This window comes from Nyctereutes procyonoides, unplaced genomic scaffold (genome assembly GCF_905146905.1).
Source record: "Nyctereutes procyonoides isolate TBG_1078 unplaced genomic scaffold, NYPRO_anot_genome, whole genome shotgun sequence".
Taxonomy (NCBI): domain Eukaryota; kingdom Metazoa; phylum Chordata; class Mammalia; order Carnivora; family Canidae; genus Nyctereutes; species Nyctereutes procyonoides.
Window position 1 is genome coordinate 23,051,811 of NW_026575146.1, and position 23,324 is coordinate 23,075,134.

Below are 23,324 nucleotides of genomic sequence, written 5' to 3' on the forward strand. Positions count from 1 at the left end.
CGAGACTCTGGGATCATGACCTGAACCAAAGGCAGACACTTAAGCAACTAAGCCACCCAGACACTTGCCCACGAGATTTTCTTAATGACATTTTAGGTTTCTCCCGCTATCCAAAAATAGAGCTTTCCTATAAAACTTAAGTAAGCAGAAATGGCATAAAGCAAAGAGCCAGTTACCACCATTAATTTATATGGAAATACATTTTAGTGTTCCCAGACCCCCAAAATAACCTGTCTTAGGCTGTTCTGATAACTTAGGACACATCTTGCTAATGATGCACAAAATAAATCCAAATAAAGCACAGATGCTCAGCACAGTTTTGGCAGTCTAATGTTGAGTTACCTCATGTAGTTCCTGGGGAAGGAGCCTGGTGGCGCCACTGTCGCTGTTTGGGTTGTGTGCTGCCTCCCATTGCTTGCTGCAAAACAAATGCTGAACACTATTTTTGCTTTTCAACTTTTTTTGTCAAAAGGAACATCCTCTTCAGATTTCTTTTAGTTAGCGAACAATGCACACCAATGCAGGTCTCTCATAAAAGTGAAGTTGTACAATTCAAATTTTGGAAAGGCAGGAGATACCTATATTCCTGACAGTTCATCTGACAGTTCATCAAGAAATAACTGCCAGAGCCTTTTGACTTGCTGTGATCTAGGTCTGCTGTATAGCTGTTGACTTGTTCTCCTCTCCTATCTTGTGTGGAATTCTCTGGGCCATGAGAATCATGTTGTTCTTTTCCTAATTTGGTGGAGAAATTCTCCATTGGTTTCCAGAGAAAGTGTCCGTGAGAGGTAAATTTGGAAATTTACTTGGCTGTCTACTTGTGTTTATTGTGCACTCAAGTTTGAATGTAGCTTGGCTGGGTATGGAATTATAGCTTGGGTTGTTTCCCCGAGTTTTAATTTTTAATTTGCATTTTTTTATTGTCTCGAGTTTTAAAGTTCCAGCTTCTAGTGTGCTGTTGAAATGTCCAGTCCCAATCTGACTCTTGATGCTTTGAATGAAACCCGATTTTTCTCTCTGAAGCTTTTTTCGATCTCTTCTGTCACCAGTGTTGAAAAAGTCTGGATCTTGGTTTGGGATGAATCTCTTTTCATCCACATACTATTCACCTGATGGACTCCTCCAGTCTGGAAACTCCTGCATTGTAGTTCTAGGAGGTTTTCTTCATACATTTGATTTCTTCCCCTTTGTTTTTATTTGCTTTCATCTTTAGTGTCTTCTTATTTAGATATTCAATGTCTGGGGTCAGTCCTCTAACTTTCTTTTCCATTTTCTGTTTCATTGTCTCATATTTCTCTTTCTTGAGATTTCTTCAGCTTTCAGTCAACTCCTTCTATTGAGCTTGTCTTCCTGTTATTTTTCATCTTCAAGAGTTCCTTTTTGTTTTCAAGGGTTTTTTTTTCTAACTGCATAATCTTTTTTCCCAAGCTGCATTTACCATTCTGCTAATCTGGGCCTCTTCTTTCATATTATGGGATTTCCTTAAAACTCTGGTAGTCATTAACTCACTATTCATATATGCAGAATTTTATATTAGTTAACTATTGTGGCTGAAACAAATTACCACAGACATAGTGACTAAAATAATACAAACTTACCTTACACAAGATAAGGTGTAAGGTTAGAACTCTAACATGGGTCTCACTGGGATAAAATTATGGTGTCAGTAAGACTGCATTTCTTTTCAGAGGCCCTGGTAAGAGCTTTATCTAGCTTCTTGAGGCCACATAAATTATTTTGTTTTTGGCTCCATTCCTATACCTTCCAAGCCAGTAACATCAAATGTCTCTGATTTTTCCTCTATAGTCATATCGTTTTTATGACCACAGCCAGGAAATATCTTTACTTATGTATTTATTTGAGAGAGAGATGGAGGAAGGGCAGAAGGAGAGAGAGAGAGAGAGAATCCTAAGTGGCTCCATGCCCAGCCCAGTGTGGAGCCCGACGCAGAGCTTGATCTCACAACCCTGAGATCATGACCTGAGCTGAAATCCAGAGTCAAATGCTTAACCAACTGAGCCTCCCAGGTGTTCCTTGAAAGATTATTTGCTTTTAAAAATCCACGTGATTGGATTTGGTTCACCTAGATAAATTAGGAAAATACACCACCAGAGTCCTTCATTTAATCACATCATTACAGTCCCCTTTGCCATGGAAAGTAATATATCCATAGATTTTGGGAGTTAGAATGTAGAATCTTTGAAGGCCCCATTGTTCTGCCTGCCACAGATTCTAAACAGCTGATTATCCATTCTACGTGTGTGTTGGGGAAGGGATTTTGTGCACTATAAGGTTGATAACAATTTGGCTCCACCTTTTTCCCTGGGAAACCTTTGATGTCAGAATCTTTAGATCTTTATTTTAGGTCATAGAGTACTTAGCCTTTATATATCATGTTATGTTTGAAATAGACATTTTTAATTTTGCATGTTATAAAATATATATTGGACTTTAGAAGATAAATATATAAAGATACACAGAATTATTATAACTGATCAGCTACTGTCAGAGCCATTATTTATAAATTGTCATTTTCTTCTGAACCTTTTAATTTGAAAACTTACAAGTATCTGTAGAAGTTAAAGAATTATGTAGTTAACATCAACTTACATACGCAGTTCCTGGATTCAACAATTATTTGTATTTCCAGAGTCAGTTTTGCCATGGTTCATTTTCTCTTACTACTTGTCTGTTTTGTATTTCATAGATTTTTGTCTTTATTATTTGTTTGCTACTATTAATGTTGGATTAATTTGCCCTTCCTTTCTGACTTCTTAATGTGGAAGCTTAAATCATTGATTTTTTTAAGTTTTATTTATATATTAAAGAGGGAGCACTCATATGTGTGTGCATGAATGAGGGGAGGGACAGAGGGAGAAAATCTTCAAGCAGACTCCCTGCTGAGCTGAGCCCACTATGTGCTTGATCCCTGAGATCATGACTTGAGCCAAAACCAAGAGTTGCCACTCAACCAATTAACCAGGTGCCCCTTAGATCGTTGTTTTTTATACTCTTTTCTTTTCTTTTTTACAGGTTTATTTAAGAGAGAGTGTGCACAAGCAAGGGGGAGGGGACAAGGGAGAAGGAAAAGCAGACTCCCCACCAAGCAGGGAGCCTGACCAGGGCCCAATACCAGGACCCTGAGATCACAACCTGAGCTGAAGGCAGACACTTAACAAACTGAGCCACTAAGGTGCCACTTTTCTATTCTTTTTTGAGAGAGAGAGTGTGTGTGCATGCCCCACATGCACATGCAAGGATGGGGGAGGGGCACAGAGAGAGAGAGAGAGAGAGAGAAAGAGAGAATCTTAGGTAGGCTCCACACCCAGTGCAAAAACCCAACCCTGAAAACATGACCTGAGCCAAAATCAAGAGTCGGCCATTTAACCAACTGAGCCACAAGGTGTCTCTCCTTTTTCTTTCTTCTAAGGACTGCTATTAGCACATCCCACAAATTTGGACATGTTATATTCTCATTATCATTTGTAGTAATTTGTAATTGTTTGTAATTTGTTCTTTGACCCATGAGTTATTTAGGAGTTACTTTTATATATATTCAACTCTTCTAGCTATCTACCTCTTATTACTATTTTAATGCTTTTGTTGCAAAAACATACTTAAAATGATTTCAGTCCTTTTTCATTTACTGAGACTTATTTTATAGCCCAGCATTAGGTAGGCTTTGGTGATTATTTCATGTGCCCTTAAAATAATGTGTGTGCTCAAAAAACTACTAGAACTGATAAAGGAATTCAGTAAAGTCACAGAGTACAAAATACATGTTCAGAAATCTGTTGCATTTCTATATACTAATAATGAAGCAGCAGAAAGAGCGATTAAAACAACTCCACTTGCACCAAAAATAATAAAATACCTAGGAGTAAACTTAACCAAAGAGGTGAAAGACCTGTACTCTGAAAACTATAAAACATTGATGAAAGAAATTGAAGATAACACAAAGAAATGGAAAGATATTTGATGCTTAGGGATTGGAAGAACAAGTATTGTTAAAATGTCTATACTACCCAAAGCAATCCACACATTGAATGCAATCCCTATCAAAATACCAACAGTATTTTTTACAGAACTAAAACAAATAACCCTAAAATTTCCATGGACTACAAAAGACCCTGAATAGTCCAAGCAATCTTTAGAAAGAAAAGCAAAGCTGAAGGCATCATGATTCCGGACTTCAAGTTATACTGCAAAGCTGTAGTAATTGGGCACCTGGTTGACTCAGTCAGAGCTGTAGTAATCAGAACAGTATAGTACTGGGACAAAAATAGACTCATAGATCAATGGAACAGAATGGAAGATCCAGAAATAAACCACAATTATACAGTCAATTAATCTTCAACAAAGGAGGAATGAATATGCAATGGGAAAAAGAAAGTCTCTTCAACAAATGGTGTCAGGAGAGTCACATGTAAAAGAATGGACCACTTTCTTTCACCACACACAAAAAAATTCAAATTTGATTATGAACCTAAATGTGAGACCTGACAACTCAAAGCCAAAAAAAAAAAAAAGAAAGAAAACAATCCGATTAAAAAATGGGCAGAAGACATGAACATTTCTCCAAAGAAGACCTACAGAGCCAACAGACTCACGAAGAGATGCTCAACATCACTCATCATCAGGGAAATGCAAAAAACCTGCAATGAGATATCACCTCACACCTGTCAGAATGGCTAAAATAAAAAACACAATAAACAACAAATTCTGGGGAGGATGTGGAGAAAAAAGAACCCTTCTGCACTGTTGGTGGGAATGTAAACTGGTACCACCACTGTGGAAAACAGTATAGAGGTTCCTCAAAAAGTTAAAAAATAGGGGCACCTGGGTGGCTCAGTCAGTTAAGCAACTGCCTTCAGCTCAAGTAATGATCCCAGGGTCCTGGAATCAAGCCATGCATTGGGCTCCCTGCTTGGCAGGAAGCCTGGTTCTCTTTCTCCCTCTACCTGCTTGTGTGCCTATTCTCCCTCTCTCTCTCAAATAAATAAAATCTGTTTTTAAAAAGTTAAAAATAAAACTATCTTGTGACCCAGTAGTCACACTACTATTTATCCCCAAAATTTAAAAACACTAATTCATGCACTGTTATGCTTATTGAAGCATTATTTACAATAGCCAAATACTAGAAACACCTTAAGTGTCCATTGATGGATGAGTGTATGGGGAGGATGTGGTGTGTGTATATATACACACACACACACACACACACATATACACATATATATAGGATGGAATATTAGCCATAAAAAGTTGGGGTCTTGCCATTTGCAACAACATGGATGGAGTTAATAAAATGCTACGTGAAATAAGTCAGAAAGACAAATACCATATGATTTCACTCATATGGAATTTAAGAAACCAAGCAAATAAGCCAAGAGGAGAAAAAGAGAGAAAGCAAGAAATATATTAATTATAGGGAACAAACTAATGGCTACCAAGGAGGAAGTGGGAGGGGAGATAGATGAAATAAGTAAAAGGGATTAATTTGTGATGACCACAGAGTAATGTATAGAATTAATGAATCACTATATTGGACCCCTGAAACAGATATAACACTACATGTTAACTATAGTGGAATTAAAATAGAAAATAAAAAAAAAGAATGTGTGTGCTTTCTACAGTTGTTGGATGTAGTATTTTATAAAGGTCAATTAAGTTGAGATGGTTGATAGTACTATTGAAATCTTTTATATCCTTACAATTTTTTCTTTTTATCAATCTATAGGAGAAGAGTATTAAAATCTCCAACCATAATTGTGGATCTGTTTTTTTTTTCTTTAGTTTTGCCAATTTTTGCTTTATATTTTTCTGAAGGTCAGTTAGGGTGTATAAACATTTAGGATTCTTATATTTCATGGTGAATGAACACATTTTCACTATAAAACTTATCTTTTTATTTCTGGTAATATTCCTGACTTTAAAGCCTATATTGTTATTAATATAAACATTCCCATATTTTTTTCTGAATGTTTACCTTTTCTCATCTTTTACTTAAAGCCTGTTTGTTATGTCTATATGTTTAAAGCATGCCTTTGTAAATATATTTCCATTTTGCTTTTTTTACATACAGCAATCTCTTTACATGGTGGGTTTGTCTATTTACATTTATTGTAATTAGTGATGATTTGGCTCAAATGAACTAACTTGGTATTTGTTTTCTATTTGTTTTCTGTTTTTGTTCCTCTGTGTCTCCCCTTTTACCTTCTTTTATGTTAGTCAGATATTTTTTAGTATTTTATTCTATTGTTTCTGTTAGCTTTTAGCTATACTTTGAATTACCCTAGTGGTTTGCTATGAATTAAATTATTTGCAAGAGGGATCCCTGGGTGGCGCAGCGGTTTGGCGCCTGCCTTTGGCCCAGGGCGCGATCCTGGAGACCCGGGATCGAATCCCACGTCAGGCTCCCGGTGCATGGAGCCTGCTTCTCCCTCTGCCTGTGTCTCTGCCTCTCTCTCTCTCTCTGTGTGTGTGACTACCATAAATTAAAAAAAAAATTATTTGCAAGATATAAATTAGACCTTTTCAGAAAAGATGTAGAAACCTTACAGCAATGTAATTCCATTCAATACCCCTCCTTTTTTGTTCCTGTAATATGTTATATTTCTATATTTATTATAAACCCCATAATACATTGTTACTTGTATTTTTTTCTTCTTTTTCTCATTATATTTTAATCCACTTTAAAGGTTTTTCCGTCCATCTGAATATGGCCTTGATGGCATTTTTCTCCACATCATTCTTTCTCAGTATTTCCAGGAGATCTTTTAGGGGCTTTAGGAAAAAGCATAGGAAATAAAGACATTAACAGTTTCTTCAAAGAATCATACACAAAACAGGTCTATACTTATGGAGGGAAATGTAAGTGTACCTCAGAGCTTAGGGGGAATGCCCATATATTAAAACATTTAAGTACAGCACAGTCTGTGGTTCTCAAATCACTGGCATGCACCAGAGTCCCCCAAAGGGCTAGTAGGACTGCCAGGCTCACCTTCAGTTTCTGATTCAGTGGGTCTGGTAGGGGCAAGTACATGCTGCTGGTGGTGGTCAAAGGGGCCCCAGCACCCCTGATCTAAGCATCTCTCCTCTTCCTCGTGCTTTCTCACTTCGGGACTTTGCCAAGATTGCTTTCCCTGGCGAACATCTTCGGGATCTGCCTCATTCTTTGATAGTGTGCTTGAAAAGTTTCACTCCAAAAACCCTGCAGTTTTGCCAGGTGCTTATCATGTCTATTTGTGGTGACAGCCAAAGCTTTTTCTGGCCCGAGCAGCATTGAAAAGAAGCAAGGAAAGTGGATGATCTTGCTGAAGAGTGTGGATTGTAAGGTTTTTTTTTTTGTTTTTTTGTTTTTTTGTTTTATTATTTACGATAGTCACAGAGAGAGAGAGCGAGAGAGGCAGAGACACAGGCAGAGGGAGAAGCAGGCTCCATGCACCGGGAGCCTGACGTGGGATTCGATCCCGGGCCTCCAGGATCGCGCCCTGGGCCAAAGGCGGGCGCTAAACCGCTGCGCCACCCAGGGATCCCTGTAAGGTTTTTTTTAACAAGCCCAGCAAAACAGACCTCAGGTTACTTAGATTTTCTTTATTAAAGAGCTACTCATTTTTCTTAAAAATGTTGAAGGAATGAGCATCCGTACACATATAAACATGAGAGGGAAAAGTCTTTTTACATTTGCCCACGTGATTATCCTTTTTGGTGTTCTTGATTCCTCTCTGTATAGAGTCCAGTTTTCATTTATCATTTCCGTCAGCCTGAAGGAAATCTTGTAACATTACATGTAGCACAAGTTTGCTGATAAGAGTTTCTCAGCTTTCAATTTATCTTAAAATTAAAGCTTTATTTCACACTCAAACTTTTTCACCTTTATTGAAGTGCAATTGACAGATGATAAAACTGTAATATATTTAAGGTGTACAACATGATGATTTGACATACATATCCACTGGGGAAGAAAACTCATCATCAAGTTAATTAACACATCCATCACCTCACATACTTACCTTTTTTAAAATGAGAACACTTGGGGCAGCCCAGGTGGCTCAGTGGTTTAGCACCACCTTCAGCCCAGGGCATGATCATGGAGACCCCGGATCGAGTCCCACGTCAGGTTCCCTGCATGGAGCCTGCTTCTCCCTCTGCCTGTGTCTCTGCCTCTCTCTCTCTCTCTCTCTCTCTCTCTCTCTCTCTCTCTCTGTCTCTCATGAATAAATCAATAAAATCTTTTTTAAAAAATAAATAAATAAAATGAGAACACTCGAGTTCTGCACTCTTAGCCAAATTTCAATGATACAATACAGAGTATAAACCATGGTCACTATGTTACATTTGAGATCATCAGACCTTATTCATCTTATTTTTTAAATAGATTTTGTTTGTTTGTTCATGAGAGACACAGAGAGAGAGGCAGAGACATGGACAGAGGGAGAAGCAGGCTCCCTGCAGGAGCCCTATCAGGACTTGATCCCAGGACGCAGGGATCACAACCTGAGCCAAAGGCAGATGCTCAACCACTGAGCCACCCAGGTGCCCCCAGACCTTATGTATCTTAAAGCTGAAAGTTTGTATCTCTTTCTCAGCCACTCCCCGTTTCACCTACTCCCCAGACCCTGGCAAAAATCATTCTTTCTGTTTCTTTGAGTTTGACTTTTTAAAAAAAGATTTTGTGTAGGGATCCCTGGGTGGCGCAGCGGTTTAGCGCCCGCCTTTGGCCCAGGGCGCGATCCTGGAGGCCCGGGATCGAATCCCACGTCGGGCTCCCGGTGCATGGAGCCTGCTTCTCCCTCTGCTTGTGTCTCTGCTTCTCTCTCTCTATCTGTGTGACTGTCGTAAATAAATAAAAAATAAAAAAAAATTAAAAAAAAAAGATTTTATGTATACTGTGCAGTATTGTCTTTTGCTGTGCCAATTATTTCACTTAGCTTAATAGCCTCCAGGTTCATCCATCTTATCACAAATGATAGGATTTCCTTCTTTTTATGGCTGAATAATATTCTTCTGTGTGTAGGAGGGGGTGGCATTTTCTTTTTCCATTCATTGTTGACAGACACAGATTGTTCCCACATTTAGGTATTGTGAATAATGGTGCAGTGAACATGAGAGTACAGATAGCTCTTCAAGGTACTGATTTAGTTTTCTTTACACATATACCCAGAGGTGGGACTGGTAGATCATAGAGTGTTTCTGTTTTTAATTTTTTGAGAAAACTCCATTCCATTTTCCATAGTGTTTGTACCAGTTTATGTTCTCACCAACAATGTATGAGAGTTCCCTTTTCTCTACATCTTCACCAGTATTTTTTTCTTGTCTTTTTGATAATACCCATTCTTATAGGTATGAGATGGGATCATCTCATTGTGGTTTTGATTAGTGTTTCCCTGATAATTGATGATTTGAGTACCTTTTCTTGTTGTACATATAGTTTGGGAAAATGTATATGTTATTTTGGAAAAATGTTCGATTCCTCTGCCCATTTTCTAATTGGGTTATTTTTTTTTTTTTGTTACTGAGTTGTGTGAGTTCCTTGTATACTTTGGATATTAATCCATTATCAGATACGTGTTTTGCAAATATTTTCTTGAATTCCATAGGTTGCCTTTTCATTTGCTGATGGTTTCCTTTACTGTGCCTTTCTCCCCCCCGTAAAGCATTTTAGTTTGATATCATACTTGCCTGTGCTTTTGGGGTCAGATCCAAAAATCCTTCCCAAGACCAGAATCAAGGAGTTTTGCTGTGTTTTGTTTTGTTTTTTTTCTAGGAGTTTTTTGGTTTTAGTTCTTACGATCAATTTTGAGTTGATTTTTGAGTGTGGTATAAGATAGGGGTCCAGTTTCATTCTTTCTCGTGAAACTATCCAGTTTTCTCAGGACCATTTATTAAAGAAACTATCTTTTCCCCATCGTATATTTTTGGCTCTTCTGTCAGAAATTAAGTTGCGATATATGCATGAATTTATTTCTTGGCTCTCTGTTCTTCATTGAGCTATATGTCTATTCTTACACCAGTGCTACTACTGTTTAATTATTGTGGTTTTGTACTATTGTTTGATGTCAGGAACTGTGATGCCTCTAGCCTTGTTCCTCTTTCTCAAGATTGCTTTGGTTATTCAGGGTCTTTCATGGTTCCATATGAATTTTAGGATTTTTGTTCCATTTCTGTGAAAAATGCCTTTGGAATTTTGATAGGGTTTGCACTGAACCTATAGATAGCTTTGGGTAGTATGAACACTTTAACAATTTCAGTTCTTGGGCAGCCCAGGTGGCTCAGCGGTTTAGTGTCGCCTTCAGCCCAGGGCCTGATCCTGGAGACCCGGGATCGAGTCCCACGTTGGGCTCCCTCCATGGAGCCTGCTTCTCCCTCTGCCTATCTCTGCCTCTCTCTCTCTCTCTGTCTCTCATGAATAAATAAATAAATGAAATCTTTAAAAAAAAAAACAATTTCAGTTTCAGTTCTTTCAGTTCATGAAAGGGATCACTTACTCCTTTGATTAAATTTATTCCTAAGTTTTTTATGCTATTATAAATGGGATTTTTTTCTTAATTTCTCTTTCTGATAGTTCACTGTTATGTATAGAAACACAATTAATTTTATATATTGATTTTGTATTCTGTAACTTTACTAAATTCATTTATTAGTTTTAACAGGTTTTGTTTTGTTTTGTTTCATTGGTGGAATCTTCACAGTTTTCTATATATAGTATCATGCTATCTTTAAATAGAAGCAATTATATTCCTCCTTTCTGATTTGGATACTCTTTTTTCTTTTTATTTTTATTTTTTCCTTAATTGCTCTGTCTAGTACTTCTGGTACTATGCTGAATAAAAATGGCAAAAGTCAGGGATGCCTGGGTGGCTGAGTGGTTGAGCATCTGACTTTGGCTCAGGGCGTGATCCCAGGGTGCTGGGATCGAGTCCCACATTGGGCTGCCGGCTGGGAGCCTGCTTCTCCCTCTATGTCTCTGCCTCTGTCTTTCATGAATGAATAAAATATTTTTTAAAATGGTGAAAGTCAGCATTCTTCTTTTGTACCTGATCTTAAAGGAAAAACTTTTAGCTTTCCTGTTGGAAATGATGTTAGTTGTGGGCTTGTCATGTATGGCTCTTATTATATTGAGGTATATTCCTTTTACATCCATTTTGCCGAGTTTTTATTATGAAAGGATATTGAACTTTGTCAAATGCTTTTTCTGCATCTGTTGAGGTGATCATATGATTTTTATCATTCATTTTATTAATGTGGGTATATCACATTTATTGATTTATATTTTCAAAAGATCAGCTCTTAGTTTCATTGATATTTTCTATTGTCTTTTTAGTCTGTTTTAGATATCTGCTCATAGTCTAATGAGGGTTCCTTCATATGTTAACAAGATGCTTTTGTTTTGCTACTTGTAAGATTCTTTATTTTCAGTTTTGGACAATTTAAATGCAACTTGTGCGCCTCTTTAGATTTATCTTTTTATAACTCTTTGGGCTACCTGTATGTGGATGTGTGTTTATTTCTCCCTACCTTAGCCATTATTTTGTTGAATAAACTCCTGCCCTTTTTTCCCTCTTTTCTTTCTAAGATCCCTATAATATTTATTATAAGTGAAGATGAGAATTTGGGAGGGGAGATATTTACCTTTCTTTTTGTCTTTTGTTCATTTTTCTAATGAGATTTTGATCTTTTTCTTAAATTGTAAGAGCTTTTTGTATGTTTAAGTAAGTGTAACTATTCAAGATATATGATGCAAATACTTTTTACCAATTGTTATTTGTATTTGATTTTGCTTGTGGTGGTTTTTTCCTCCTATGCAAAAGTTGTTTTTAAAGTTTTACATGTCCAAATGATCACTTTCTTTTTCTTTTTTTTAATTTTTAAAAAGATTTTATTTATTTATTCATGACAGACACAGAGAGACAGAGACATAGGCAGAAGAAGAAAGAAGAAAGCAGGCTCTCCGTAGGGAGCCTGATTTAAGACTGGATCCCAGGGCCCTAGGATCACAACTTGAACCAAAGGCAGATGCTCAACCATGGAGCCATTCAGGCATCCCTGGTCACTTTATTTTTCTATTGTTTTTTGCTTTTGAATCATAGCTGGCCAGATCACAAGGGAAGTCATCTGTGTTTTCTTTTAATAGTAGTATGATTTCATATTTTACATTTAGATGCCTAATTTATCTAGAGTTTATTTTGTTATATTCTGTGAAGTTTGGATTTAACCTTATCTTTTTTCAAATAATTGTCCAGTTGTTCCAGTATAACTTTTTTAAAGTTACTTCTTTTCCCTATTTATTTATTTTTTTAAAGATTTTATTTATTCATGAAAGACACAGAGAGAAAGGCAGAGGAGCCTGATGTGGGACTCGATCCTGAGACTGTCGCTCATGCCCTGAGCCAGGGGCAGATGCTCAACGGCTGAGCCACCCAGGCGTCCCTCCCTATTTATTTTGGATGCTTCCTTTATCACGTACCAAATTTCCATATATTTTGCACCTTTTTTGTTTTGTTTCATTAATGTGTCTGTCTATTCATATGTCATGACACTCTGTTTTGATTGGTGAAATTTTACACCATGTTTTCTTCTCTGGCAGAGTTAATTACCCTCCATCATTGTTCTTTTTTTAATTGACTTCCCTGGCTATTCTCACATGCTTAATTTTTTTATTACCATCACATTGACTATTTTCAGGCATTGTTTCTCCTCCTCCTCTTCCTCCTCCTCCTTCTTCCTTCTTTCTTCTTTCTTCTTTCTTCTTTCTCTCTTTCTTCTTCTTTCTTCTTCTTCTTTTCCTTCTTTCCAGGCATTGTTTCTTACATGGTCACTGGATGTTTGTATAGTCATTGACTAAAACAATGACAGCAATAAGGTGTCCTACTGAACCCTAAACTCTTTGAAACGTGTTTTATATTGTACACATATAAATGTAAAGTATGTTAAACTTATAAAATACCAAGATAGTTTTTTAAATGGGCAAAAATCATTTTATTAAGCTTTGTGAACAATATAGATAAATCTGTGTTATTCTCTCCTATTCTTTGTAGGTTTCAGAATTTCTCCATTATGAGTTCTTTGATAATTTTTCATTAGAATTTGATAGGTAAGGACTAACCCTAGCCCTTTGAACTCTGCCATTCCAAGGACATAGGAGTCCTGTTATCATATTTGAATCCTCTTGCCTATCATGTTTCTCCCTCTTATCTTTCCAGGCTGGACACTAGCCCAGGCTGGACACTAGCCCACTGGTCAGCTAAAAGGGATTACAATTATAAATGCTGTTTGATTCTATTTAACTATATTATGCTTGGATGGCATACTTGGATATTTGCTTAAGACTTTGTGTCAGTGAATTAAACATTGGAATAATGACATAGCAGTGCCTTTTCCCATTTAACAACATTACTCTACATTTTATTCTCATTAGCTTGGTATGTTTTGACATTCAAATTCACTTTCTCTACACATTATTTATCATACTTTTTTAAAGCAATATGGATATTCTCTTTAGTTTCTGCTTTTATATAAATGATTCCTCAGTGTTCTACTTGAGTGGAGCCAACCTGACCTAAATTTTTGTATTTTATAATTTAATACTTGGGGTATTGAATTCTAAGCTTTAAAAGGAAATTAAGTGGTAGGGTACTGCTATAGTGAATCTGGTAACTTAATGAATATAGAAATATGGATAGTGAAAGTGTTTTTATATCTTAGGGCTAAGTTATTTTTCCTGAAGACTTTTTTTTTAAGATTTATTTATTTTGGAGAGAGAACAAGCAGAGCATGGGAGATAGAAGGACAGGGGGAGGAAGAGTCTTAAGCAGACTGAGCACAGAGCTTGACACAGGCTCAGTCTCACAACCCTGAGATCACAATCTGAGCCAAAACCAAGAGACAGACACTCAACTGACTGCACTGCCCAAGTGACCCAATTTCTCAATATACAGTCAATTTCCAATCTATCATACTGTTATCCTTCCAGCACTACTTTTATCGGGTAGGGAATAAACTAGATATTGAAAAAGGGAAGCTCATTGTCCATTTCTGTCCATTGTAGCCCTGTCCAGCTTACTAAGGAGCTGATGGCTCTCAGTGTGCAAGTTCAGGCCCACTAGCCCTTGTACCAGCTGTACCTAGAGTAGTAATCTATGAGCCCCACACTAAGCAGATGTCTGTGGAGAGAGGAAGAGTTGTTCCAGGCATTCTGTATGATTGGTATCTTATGTTCCTTGAGTGGGTCATGAGCAACCACATGAACATGGAGTCATGGTTATCTGTTCTTCTAATTTCTGCTCTTTTTCTCACATTTCTTGCCTTATATCTCCCTTGGTGTCATGGACATGGCGGGGCTCAAACCCTGGATTGTATTTCCTTGTAAGTGCCTTTTGGCCTGGCTCTTGGTAGGTCTGCTAACTTTAGCACTTTCTTCTGGCTGGGTTCCTATTGCAAACATGGTGACTTTCTTTGAAAGCACTGTGCTTTCCCTTACCAGGTAGAAGTATAAAACAAGTCTAGATTCACATAGTCTTGGATTCCATCCTAGGCTCCACCATTTAACTTTGTGATCTTAAACATGGAATTTTCCTACCTAAATACCAGTTTTACAATTTATAAAATGGGCATGTAATAACCCAATATAAGTCTTGAAGATTAGGTGAAATAAAGTATATGAAGAGCTTGGCACATACTATGTGCTTACTATATAATATGAAGTACAACTTCTCTCTTTCCTCTTAACTATAAATAGTGAATTTTGCTTGATGTTGCAAATGCCACCCTTAGCCACCTGATCAAACAGGAATATGGACACCAAGCCAGGCCAGAATTTAGCTGAATATGCCCCTTGGGTACCTGACCACCCACTCAGAGGTCTCTGCATCAAGGCTCTGTAAATTCCAGGCTTACCCTGCTCTTCTTGGCAAATCACTGTCAAGGCCCCAGTATGCTTCACAGGCAAGGCCACACAACTTAGAAATCACTTCCTTTGGCTAAGTTTTACGGGAATAACTTACAGAATTTAACTTGTTATTGACATTTAATGTTATGGTTAGTTTTCCCATTTAACTTACAGAGGAAAAAAAGATGAATCACAACTGCCATTAGTCATGTTTTTTAAAAACAGTAGTAATACTGGATTCTCCTAACTTACTGGAAGTTGTTTCCAAACACACAAAGACATTTGGGTGAAAATTGAATGACTTTCTATCAGATTACTGTCTTCAGGACACTTTTAGAATGAATAGACTAATTTACATTTTAAGATAGAACAAGACCTTATTTTGGCATACTTGGGTGGTGTGACCAAGTGCACAGTAGGCAAAAATGTGGCTTATTTACAGTAGACACAGCTGCAGTGAAGCTGGCAAAAGTGAAGTTGCTATTGCTCCAGCCTTCCTTCATTTTCTCTTAAATTTATATTGATATAAATATATATTGTCTAAAATAAGCCAGATTTTTTAAACATGAATCTTCTACTTTATGAATTTACTAAGTAAATATTTTATGGGTTTCTAAAACTGTATGTTATCTCAAAATGAGTGAAAGGATTGTTTGGAGTTCTGCTTTTTATAAAGGTTACATAGTAGAGCTTCATTTAAACATAAAAATACATAAATTTGCCTATACCAGGGATCAAATCATGATCTTCACAATATAGTTACATACAGAAAAGCCTGACATAGAACTGTTAGGCTGTAAAAAGTGCTAGGCAGCAAGACTAATAGTCATAATAACATTACAAAGGGCATTATGAGTTACCCTGTGGTTGTAGTATTTACTTTTTGTATACTGTTGATTCATTTAAATAAATATCAGTGATTTCTTGGCCCCTCTTAGATTTTAAATGCCAGATTACTGTTTTTCCACATATTTACTTTAACGGAATTTGTGTAAATGAAATAAATACATAAAAAGTTAAACAAGATTATGTAAAGAGTATTCTGTGAATCTTGTAATACTAACATTAATCTTTTCACAGATGGTTATTTTCTAAAGAATACATATCTATTAAAACTATATGAAAAAATCTAAATATAATCATTTGATCATTCTTAAATGTATATAAATAAAAATAGATGCCAACATTATTATTAGACTTCTTTTTGTTAGTTTTTTTAATCAACTAACCTGCCCACTTTTAAATAATATAGGCTTAGATTTTCTGTTATAACTGTATACATAATAGTTCAAAAAGCACTTATGATAATAGAGGCATTCTGTTTGTATAAAACTATTATTAAAAATTTGAATCAATCAAGCTATTACATTTTGGAAAGATTTTTATGCCTTTTTTCTTCCTTTGACAATCAGCTTGATTCTTGGAAGCAGCACATCTTGATAAGCTCTATGCCCTTCCCCATCCATGCCATACCCCCCAGCCTAGGCAATTAAGAGTTCATTTTCGTGTTCACATCATTCTGTGTCACATAAAATCACTTAAACTCGTCTTTGAAAATATTCTAGGCAGCAGTTTTTAAACTTTTTGGAGCCAGAATTCTTTTACATTCTTAAAAGTTAATGAAGACATTAAAGGGCTTTTTGCTTGTCTGGACTATATTGATATTTAAATATCAGTATTTATTATATTTAAAAAGCTGAGAAATATTTCAAATATGTATGCATTCATTGGAAAAGTCTCTTTTTCCTTTAGTGTGAAAAGTCTATTTCCTGTTAACATTAAATAACATATTTTTAGGAGGAAATAACTGTATTTTTTAAAACAAAACAGTGTGAAAGGAGGTCATTGTTTAACATGTTTGCAAATCTTGCCTTTTTGCTGTATTTGGTGTGTTGCAGTTGGTATTTTGGTTGATTTCTATGAAGCATACAGCTGCTTCACGTCAATATGTGATTGAAAAGAACGGAGTATTTTAAGAATTTTTCAGATAATTGTGGATACTCTGATACTAGGTTAGAACTTGACAAATGGTAGTTTCATACAAGCTAATTTTATATTGACTCTGGATCATAAAAGTTTCAGTATCGAATCTGAAACCATGTTCTCTTCTAATTGGCAGGAAAATCCACTGGTATATTTTGTACTTATATTTTATCTGTGTATAGTTTTGTAATATCATGCCTTTTTATTCTGAATGTTTGCTGAGTTCTTACAGTCCTCCAAGTATTGACATATTTAGTGATACAATATAAAAATAAATCACATCTGTTATCACTGACCTCATCAGAAAAGTTTGTGAATATTGGTAAACTCTTAAGCGCATGACAGCAAATACAAGCTTTCTAAAATTTTTATTTTCTCTTGAAAAAGCTCAAATTTTGTCCTGGGCAACAAAGGCTTTCAATCTTGTTTGAACTGGCAGGCTTCCTTGTTCATTTTCAAGAAAACTTCCGCTTAAAAATACCTAAGTCTAAATAACTAGAATTTGTCAGTTCATCATTCTCTCATGTAAAAATGATGTTTCATGACAAAAAAAAGGAACAAGCTCAGCTCTTAATGCACAATTTCCTTTCATTGTGACAGTCCCTGCCCTTTGGTATTCACTGCACTTTTTTTATACATACTTCCCATTTCATAACAGAATACAGAAGAGAGATCTACTCAGAGGGTTGAGATTTTATAAAATTCTCATTTGACCACTTTTTCAAGGATATCCTTAAATGAAACTGGCTTTTTGGGATCCCTGGGTGGTGCAGCGGTTTGGCGCCTGCCTTTGGCCCAGGGCGCGATCCTGGAGACCCGGGATCGAATCCCACGTCAGGCTCCCGGTGCATGGAGCCTGCTTCTCCCTCTGCCTGTGTCTCTGCCTCTCTCTCTCTCTGTGTGACTATCATAAATAAATAAAAATTTAAAAAAAAAGAAACTGGCTTTTTAGTTTTTACTTTTGTAACTTAGGGTACATGGCAGCATGCGGAATCACCTGAAGTTCAGCGCCCCTGCTTGGATTCTCATTTAAGCTGCCAGCATTTTTAACCTATTAGTGCTTTGGCATCATCAGTGCAATTGTCAACATATAATATTTTTATATTATTAGGAAAATAATTTTTACTTGAGGATTCCTTCAAAGGGTCTTGGAGACCCCAGGGGTCCATAGACCTTATTTTAAGAATGGCTCTTAAGGGGAGAAGGTATAGGCTATAAAAAGAAGACTACAGTAAAAATTTTCCTAACCCTCCTCTAAACTGACTTGTGTAACCTTGGCAGCGACTACTCTCATAGAAGGCTGAGTGTCAAGGCCAGTTGTCTGCCCTCTGCTACGTCCATTCATCTCTAGAATAAGATAGTTTGCAAATGTCAGTGGTATTTGTTCTCAAATCGGTTTATGCCAATTTCAACAATACTTGTTCTTATACAATTTTAATATTATATAAATAGAATAAGTGTGAGTTCAAAAAGAAAAAGAATGGGGATGCCTGGGTAGCTCAGCGGCTGAGCCCCTGCCTTCAGCCCTGGGTGTGATCCCCAGGGTCCTGGGATCGAGTCCCACGTCGGGCTTCCTGCATGGAGCGTGCTTCTCTCTCTGCCCCTCTCTCCCTCTCTGTGTCTCTCATGAATAAATAAATAAAATCTTAAAAAAAAAAAAAGGAAAAGAATGTATGTTTCTAAAACTAACTTAAATGCTTTGGAATTACTTACCGTAAAAGATTACTATCATAATTTAGTGTGGATGAGATTTGTTAAAGTTTAGGGAAAAAAACTTAAAAATCTGGAAGGATTCCACATTCCTTCACAGGTATTTTTAATTCCTATATCATAGAGAAACTAAATTGTGAAACTAAGCTTGAAATTGTGATGATGTGTTTGTGTGTGTGCTTTGCAGAAAGAACCACAATGAACTAATCTGTAGACCCACATTTAAAGAAAAGGCTTTTTTAGCTCACCTTCAAAAGATTGGTGAATGTGTATACACATAGATATTTTAAGCTGAAATAAAATTCATAAATTAATATCTATACTTTTTTCTTTAAATGATTCACCACTCAACCAACTTTTCCACTAGTAGATTTATTAACCAGTAGTCAGGATCACATTGAATCTGATAGTTTCTTTGCTGCCATCCATGAGCTAGAAGCAAATTTCCTTTGGTTTCCATGACAGTCAAATAATGCTCTCTCTCATCATGGCTCTTGGTATCTATGGCTGGGTCAGATTGTATTGGTAAAGGATTTAGATTACAATCTCAATTGTTATCTAAATAACAATTAGATATTAGATGTTTAGATTGTTATCTAAAATAACAATTTAGATTGTTATCTAAATCCTTTTAGGAATGTAACTATTACAGGTCAGATATCATAATGATATAGTGATGAGCTTGATTGTATAAACTTTTTTTTTATTGGTGTCCTAGCATTTGTTGAGTTGAAAACTGCCTGGAATAAACAAGTATAATGGGAGAGCTTGGAGATTTTCACAGAGATTGCATACTAATACTTCCCGAAGGATGAAAATTAAAATAAATGTTCTTTGATCTATACAAATAAGTTCACTGGTAAAAAGAGAAATAAGTTCACTGGTTAATCAAATATGCCAGGGTTGGGCAGACAGTAGTGGTTCATTGATGTCAACTCTACCATAATAGGTGGACATGCTGTCATGTATAGATGCATCGTGACATGGCTCCAAGACACAGGCTGGGAAACAAATGACTCAGATTCTCTGCCTCACTCACCAACCACCAGGAGTCACTGAAGACTGTGTTCCTAACTCCCTGGCACTGAGCTTGCAGGAGATGTTGGTTTTTTCCCTAAAAGTGGGGAATTAATTTGCACTCTTCATAGTCTGTTTATAACCAGTACACACTAGCGAGCTGACAGGCAAGGTGGCTTTGTCTGTATCCAGATGGTTAAAAAAGTCATCAACCCTAGTTATGGGTTGCATAACTAGGCCATAGCACCAGGCCATAGCACCACAGCTAACCAAACACTGAAATAATGATTAAGTACCAAGAGATTGCTCCAGATTTCTGATTTGTGATGATTATTTACTCACTGTTAATAGTGTGGCCTAGATTTATAGGCCTGTTCCTTCATTTTTCCTCTTTCCAAAACGGTTTGCTGAGCATCTTCTTTGTGTCAGACACTATTATAGGATTAGGGATCCAGTAGTGAATAAAAGAGAGGAAAAAATAAAACCTTAGACTTGTAGGACTTAAAATCTGGTAGAGGATACATAAACATATACACACATAACACTAAGGCAAAAAAGTGAGAAAGGGAAATGAGATACCATCAGTTGGGGAGTGATGTTGAAATTCTGCAGCGTGGGCAGCCCTGGTGGTTCAGCAGTATAGCGCCACCTTCAGTCCAGGGCGTGATCCTGGAGACCGGGAATCGAGTCCCACATCGGGCTCCCTGCATGGAGCCTGCTTCTCCTTCTGCCTGTGTCTCTGCCTCTCTCTCTCTCTGTCTCTCATGAATAAATAAATAAAATTTTAAAAAAAGAAATTCTGCAACGTGACCACAGACCACAGAAGGCATCATATAAACTCCTAAAAGAAGAATATAGTCTAGAAGAGATGGTCACTCAGAATATTAATTGTTCTTGTCCTGGGATCGATGGGGTTTGTATGGGAGGAATACTGCATCTTCATTTTCATTGACTCTAACTGAAATTTAGCAATTCTTCCAAATCTTGAACATAGATACCCCTATAGTAATATTGGGAGAACTTACAAATTTGACATAGGTAAGTATCACTTGATATTTTCATATCACATTATAGTTATTGTAGATACTATTGTTTATGCTTATTACTACTTATAAATTATAGTAGTTACTGTCTCTGCTATTAAATCTTATTTTTTAGTACCGTAATAAGGCACAGAGATCACAATTTTTTCCAAAAATCTGTATTGATAGATACATGTCAAAGTAACAGATTTCCTTATATCCCTTTGTATTCTATCTTATGAATTTTCAAACACTGAGAAAGAGGCCGAGGCTTCACCAGATTGCCCAGAGGTCAAGTGGTTCATGGCATAGAAATATTAAGCTTTCATTTAATCCCCAATCAAGAGTATTCTTCCACCGCCCACCTGTACAGCACACTCTTCACTCGTGTCTCTGTCCCAGAGATTATGCAAATACATCTTGAGCACATGGGGAGGGCTTTCTGGATAGTTCCACGGAATTGTGATTGTGAAAGATCCCTTCGAAGCTTCCTGTGTAATGCAGGTCATGCACTGTTAAATAAAACATTGCAGAATAATGTAGCCAGCCAAGCAGAAACTTGGCTTCCTAGAAAATAATGGTTTCATACTTCACAGGTCAGTTTTTACACTTCTCTGAAAGATACTCAAAGGAACTTAAAGGCAATGCGGTTCATCTTACAAGAAGGAACGAGATGTAAAGATCTGAGTTAGAATAAGTTCATTTCACTAACAGATTTTTAGCCACTCTACTCACTCTCATTCTCCTCATGGCCTTGACCAAGTGGGTCTGTCCAGATTGAGAAGTCATAAACTATAAGCCAGGATACCTTCACCTGGTCCAGCCTGTGGGAAATAGGATGGGATACATGCTTCCACTGGTTTGCCAAGGCGGCCGTAAAACAGAACTGAGAACCTCTTATTTGTAAAGAGGGTAGTGTGAGTAGTAGTTAAATAGATGCTTCTGAGATTTTGCCCTGCTACTACATGTTATGTGCCTTAGATCTATTTTAATATATTCTTCTACCTCTCATCAAAAATAAAAAGTCAAAAGTAAAAATTCTCAACATCTTGATGTGGCCAGAAAGCTGACAGAGGAAAGCATTCGCTCTAAAATTTTCACACGAGACAGACTTTATGCTGTGTCTAATGTGGAAGGAAGCTAATTATGAGGCATTAAACCTCTGAGATTGTATCTTCCATTGTGCCCTTTCCTCCTAAGAAACAGACCCTCGAAAAGTGTGATAAATGCTGTGGGACTGTTGCACTCATTCATGTGGTTGATTTTCCTTGGCAGGCTGGTGAAAGATGCTCCTTGGGATGAAGTCCCGCTTGCTCACTCTCTGGTTGGTTTTGCCACTGCCTATGACTTCTTGTACAACTACTTGAGCAAGACACAACAGGAAAAGTTTCTTGAAGTGATTGCCAACGTCTCCGGATATATGTATGAAACTTCATACAGGAGAGGATGGGGATTTCAGTACCTTCACAATCATCAGCCCACCAACTGCATGGCCTTGCTCACAGGAAGCCTTGTTTTGATGAATCAAGGTGCGTATGAATACAGCTGAGGGAATGCCCAAGCCAACATCTGTCACCGTTGTCTTGTGAGCAGAGCATTTTTATACCTAGACTTCATACATGTTCATACTTGGATCCTAACTGGACTCACGAGATGAAGTAATATCCAGGGCTTCTCTTAGATAGTTGAGAGACATCTCTTCTTCATTTCTGCTAGTTACATCAGCCTGCAGGTTATTTAAGTAAGGCTTTGGATCATGTCAAGCCATATCCCTACAGCATGCAGTCAGTGGTGAATATTCATTTCCCCAGAGAATTTTGACTGTGAAGACAGCCTTCCTGGATAAACATAATTTTTAAAAGCTAAATAGGTGGTTTATTATTTCAAATGAATGTTCTTTGCATACAGATGTGCATCATTACAACACCAATTTTTTCTCTAAAACAACCAGTCTAGATCATTTAGGTCAAATTTGGAGGTGACTTTTGTGGGTCACATAGCTACTTTGCTTTAATGTATTACATAATTGCTGATATTACTGATATTCTTGTAATTGCTGATATTGCTGATATTCTTGTAATTCTGAATTAATTAAAACACCTACGAAAGTCTATGTATGATTTAATTAGACTATATTTAAGAAAAGCAGCCCTAAGATCACAGTGAATTATTAGGATATTAAGTATATACTTGGAGCCCGCAAGTCTAACAGAACTCTTGACTACTTACCCACAAGAATTACTATGCATTTTGTAGATTATCCAGCATCAGATTTCCTCAAGTCTAGCTTTCTCCCTTGTCTTATCAACCAGCCATCATTTTTAATTAGTCTTAAAGGAAAATAAACTAATATGAATCAAACATATGACATGTGTTCATCCTTGTTCCTATTTAATTTAATTGTCCCATCAGCCATATAAGGTAGCTGGGAATTTGGACCAGTTCTGGCCAAATTCAAAGTTCACTCTCTTTCCACTATATTTTGTTGCCTCTCTTGGAGTAGAGATTCAATTTATAGTAATTTAAGGAAAGCTTTATGAGGGCCAAGTTTCATCCTAGCTCCTATAGCCCTCTAATCTCACAGAAACAAACAAGATTTAAAAGATCAAAATGCAAAAAAAAAATTAATAAAATATCAAAATACACATCTTCAACTATTTATAAATAAATCCCAAGGCCTGTGAAAAGACATCATCATGAAA

General features: G+C 36.7%; 1 protein-coding gene across 4 annotated transcripts in view; it reads left to right on the top strand.

The window, feature by feature from the left end:
• DSE (dermatan sulfate epimerase) overlaps nucleotides 1-23,324 on the top strand; it is a 79,489-nt gene that overhangs the window by 45,156 nt on the left and 11,009 nt on the right. For 3 of the 4 annotated variants that reach the window (XM_055310416.1, XM_055310415.1, XM_055310417.1), the window contains one exon: nucleotides 21,898-22,151. In XM_055310416.1, coding sequence (XP_055166391.1) covers nucleotides 21,898-22,151 — 254 coding nt within the window. Of the gene's footprint in view, nucleotides 1-21,897; nucleotides 22,152-23,324 lie in introns of those variants that run through there. The other variant, XM_055310418.1, reaches the window with a different exon arrangement.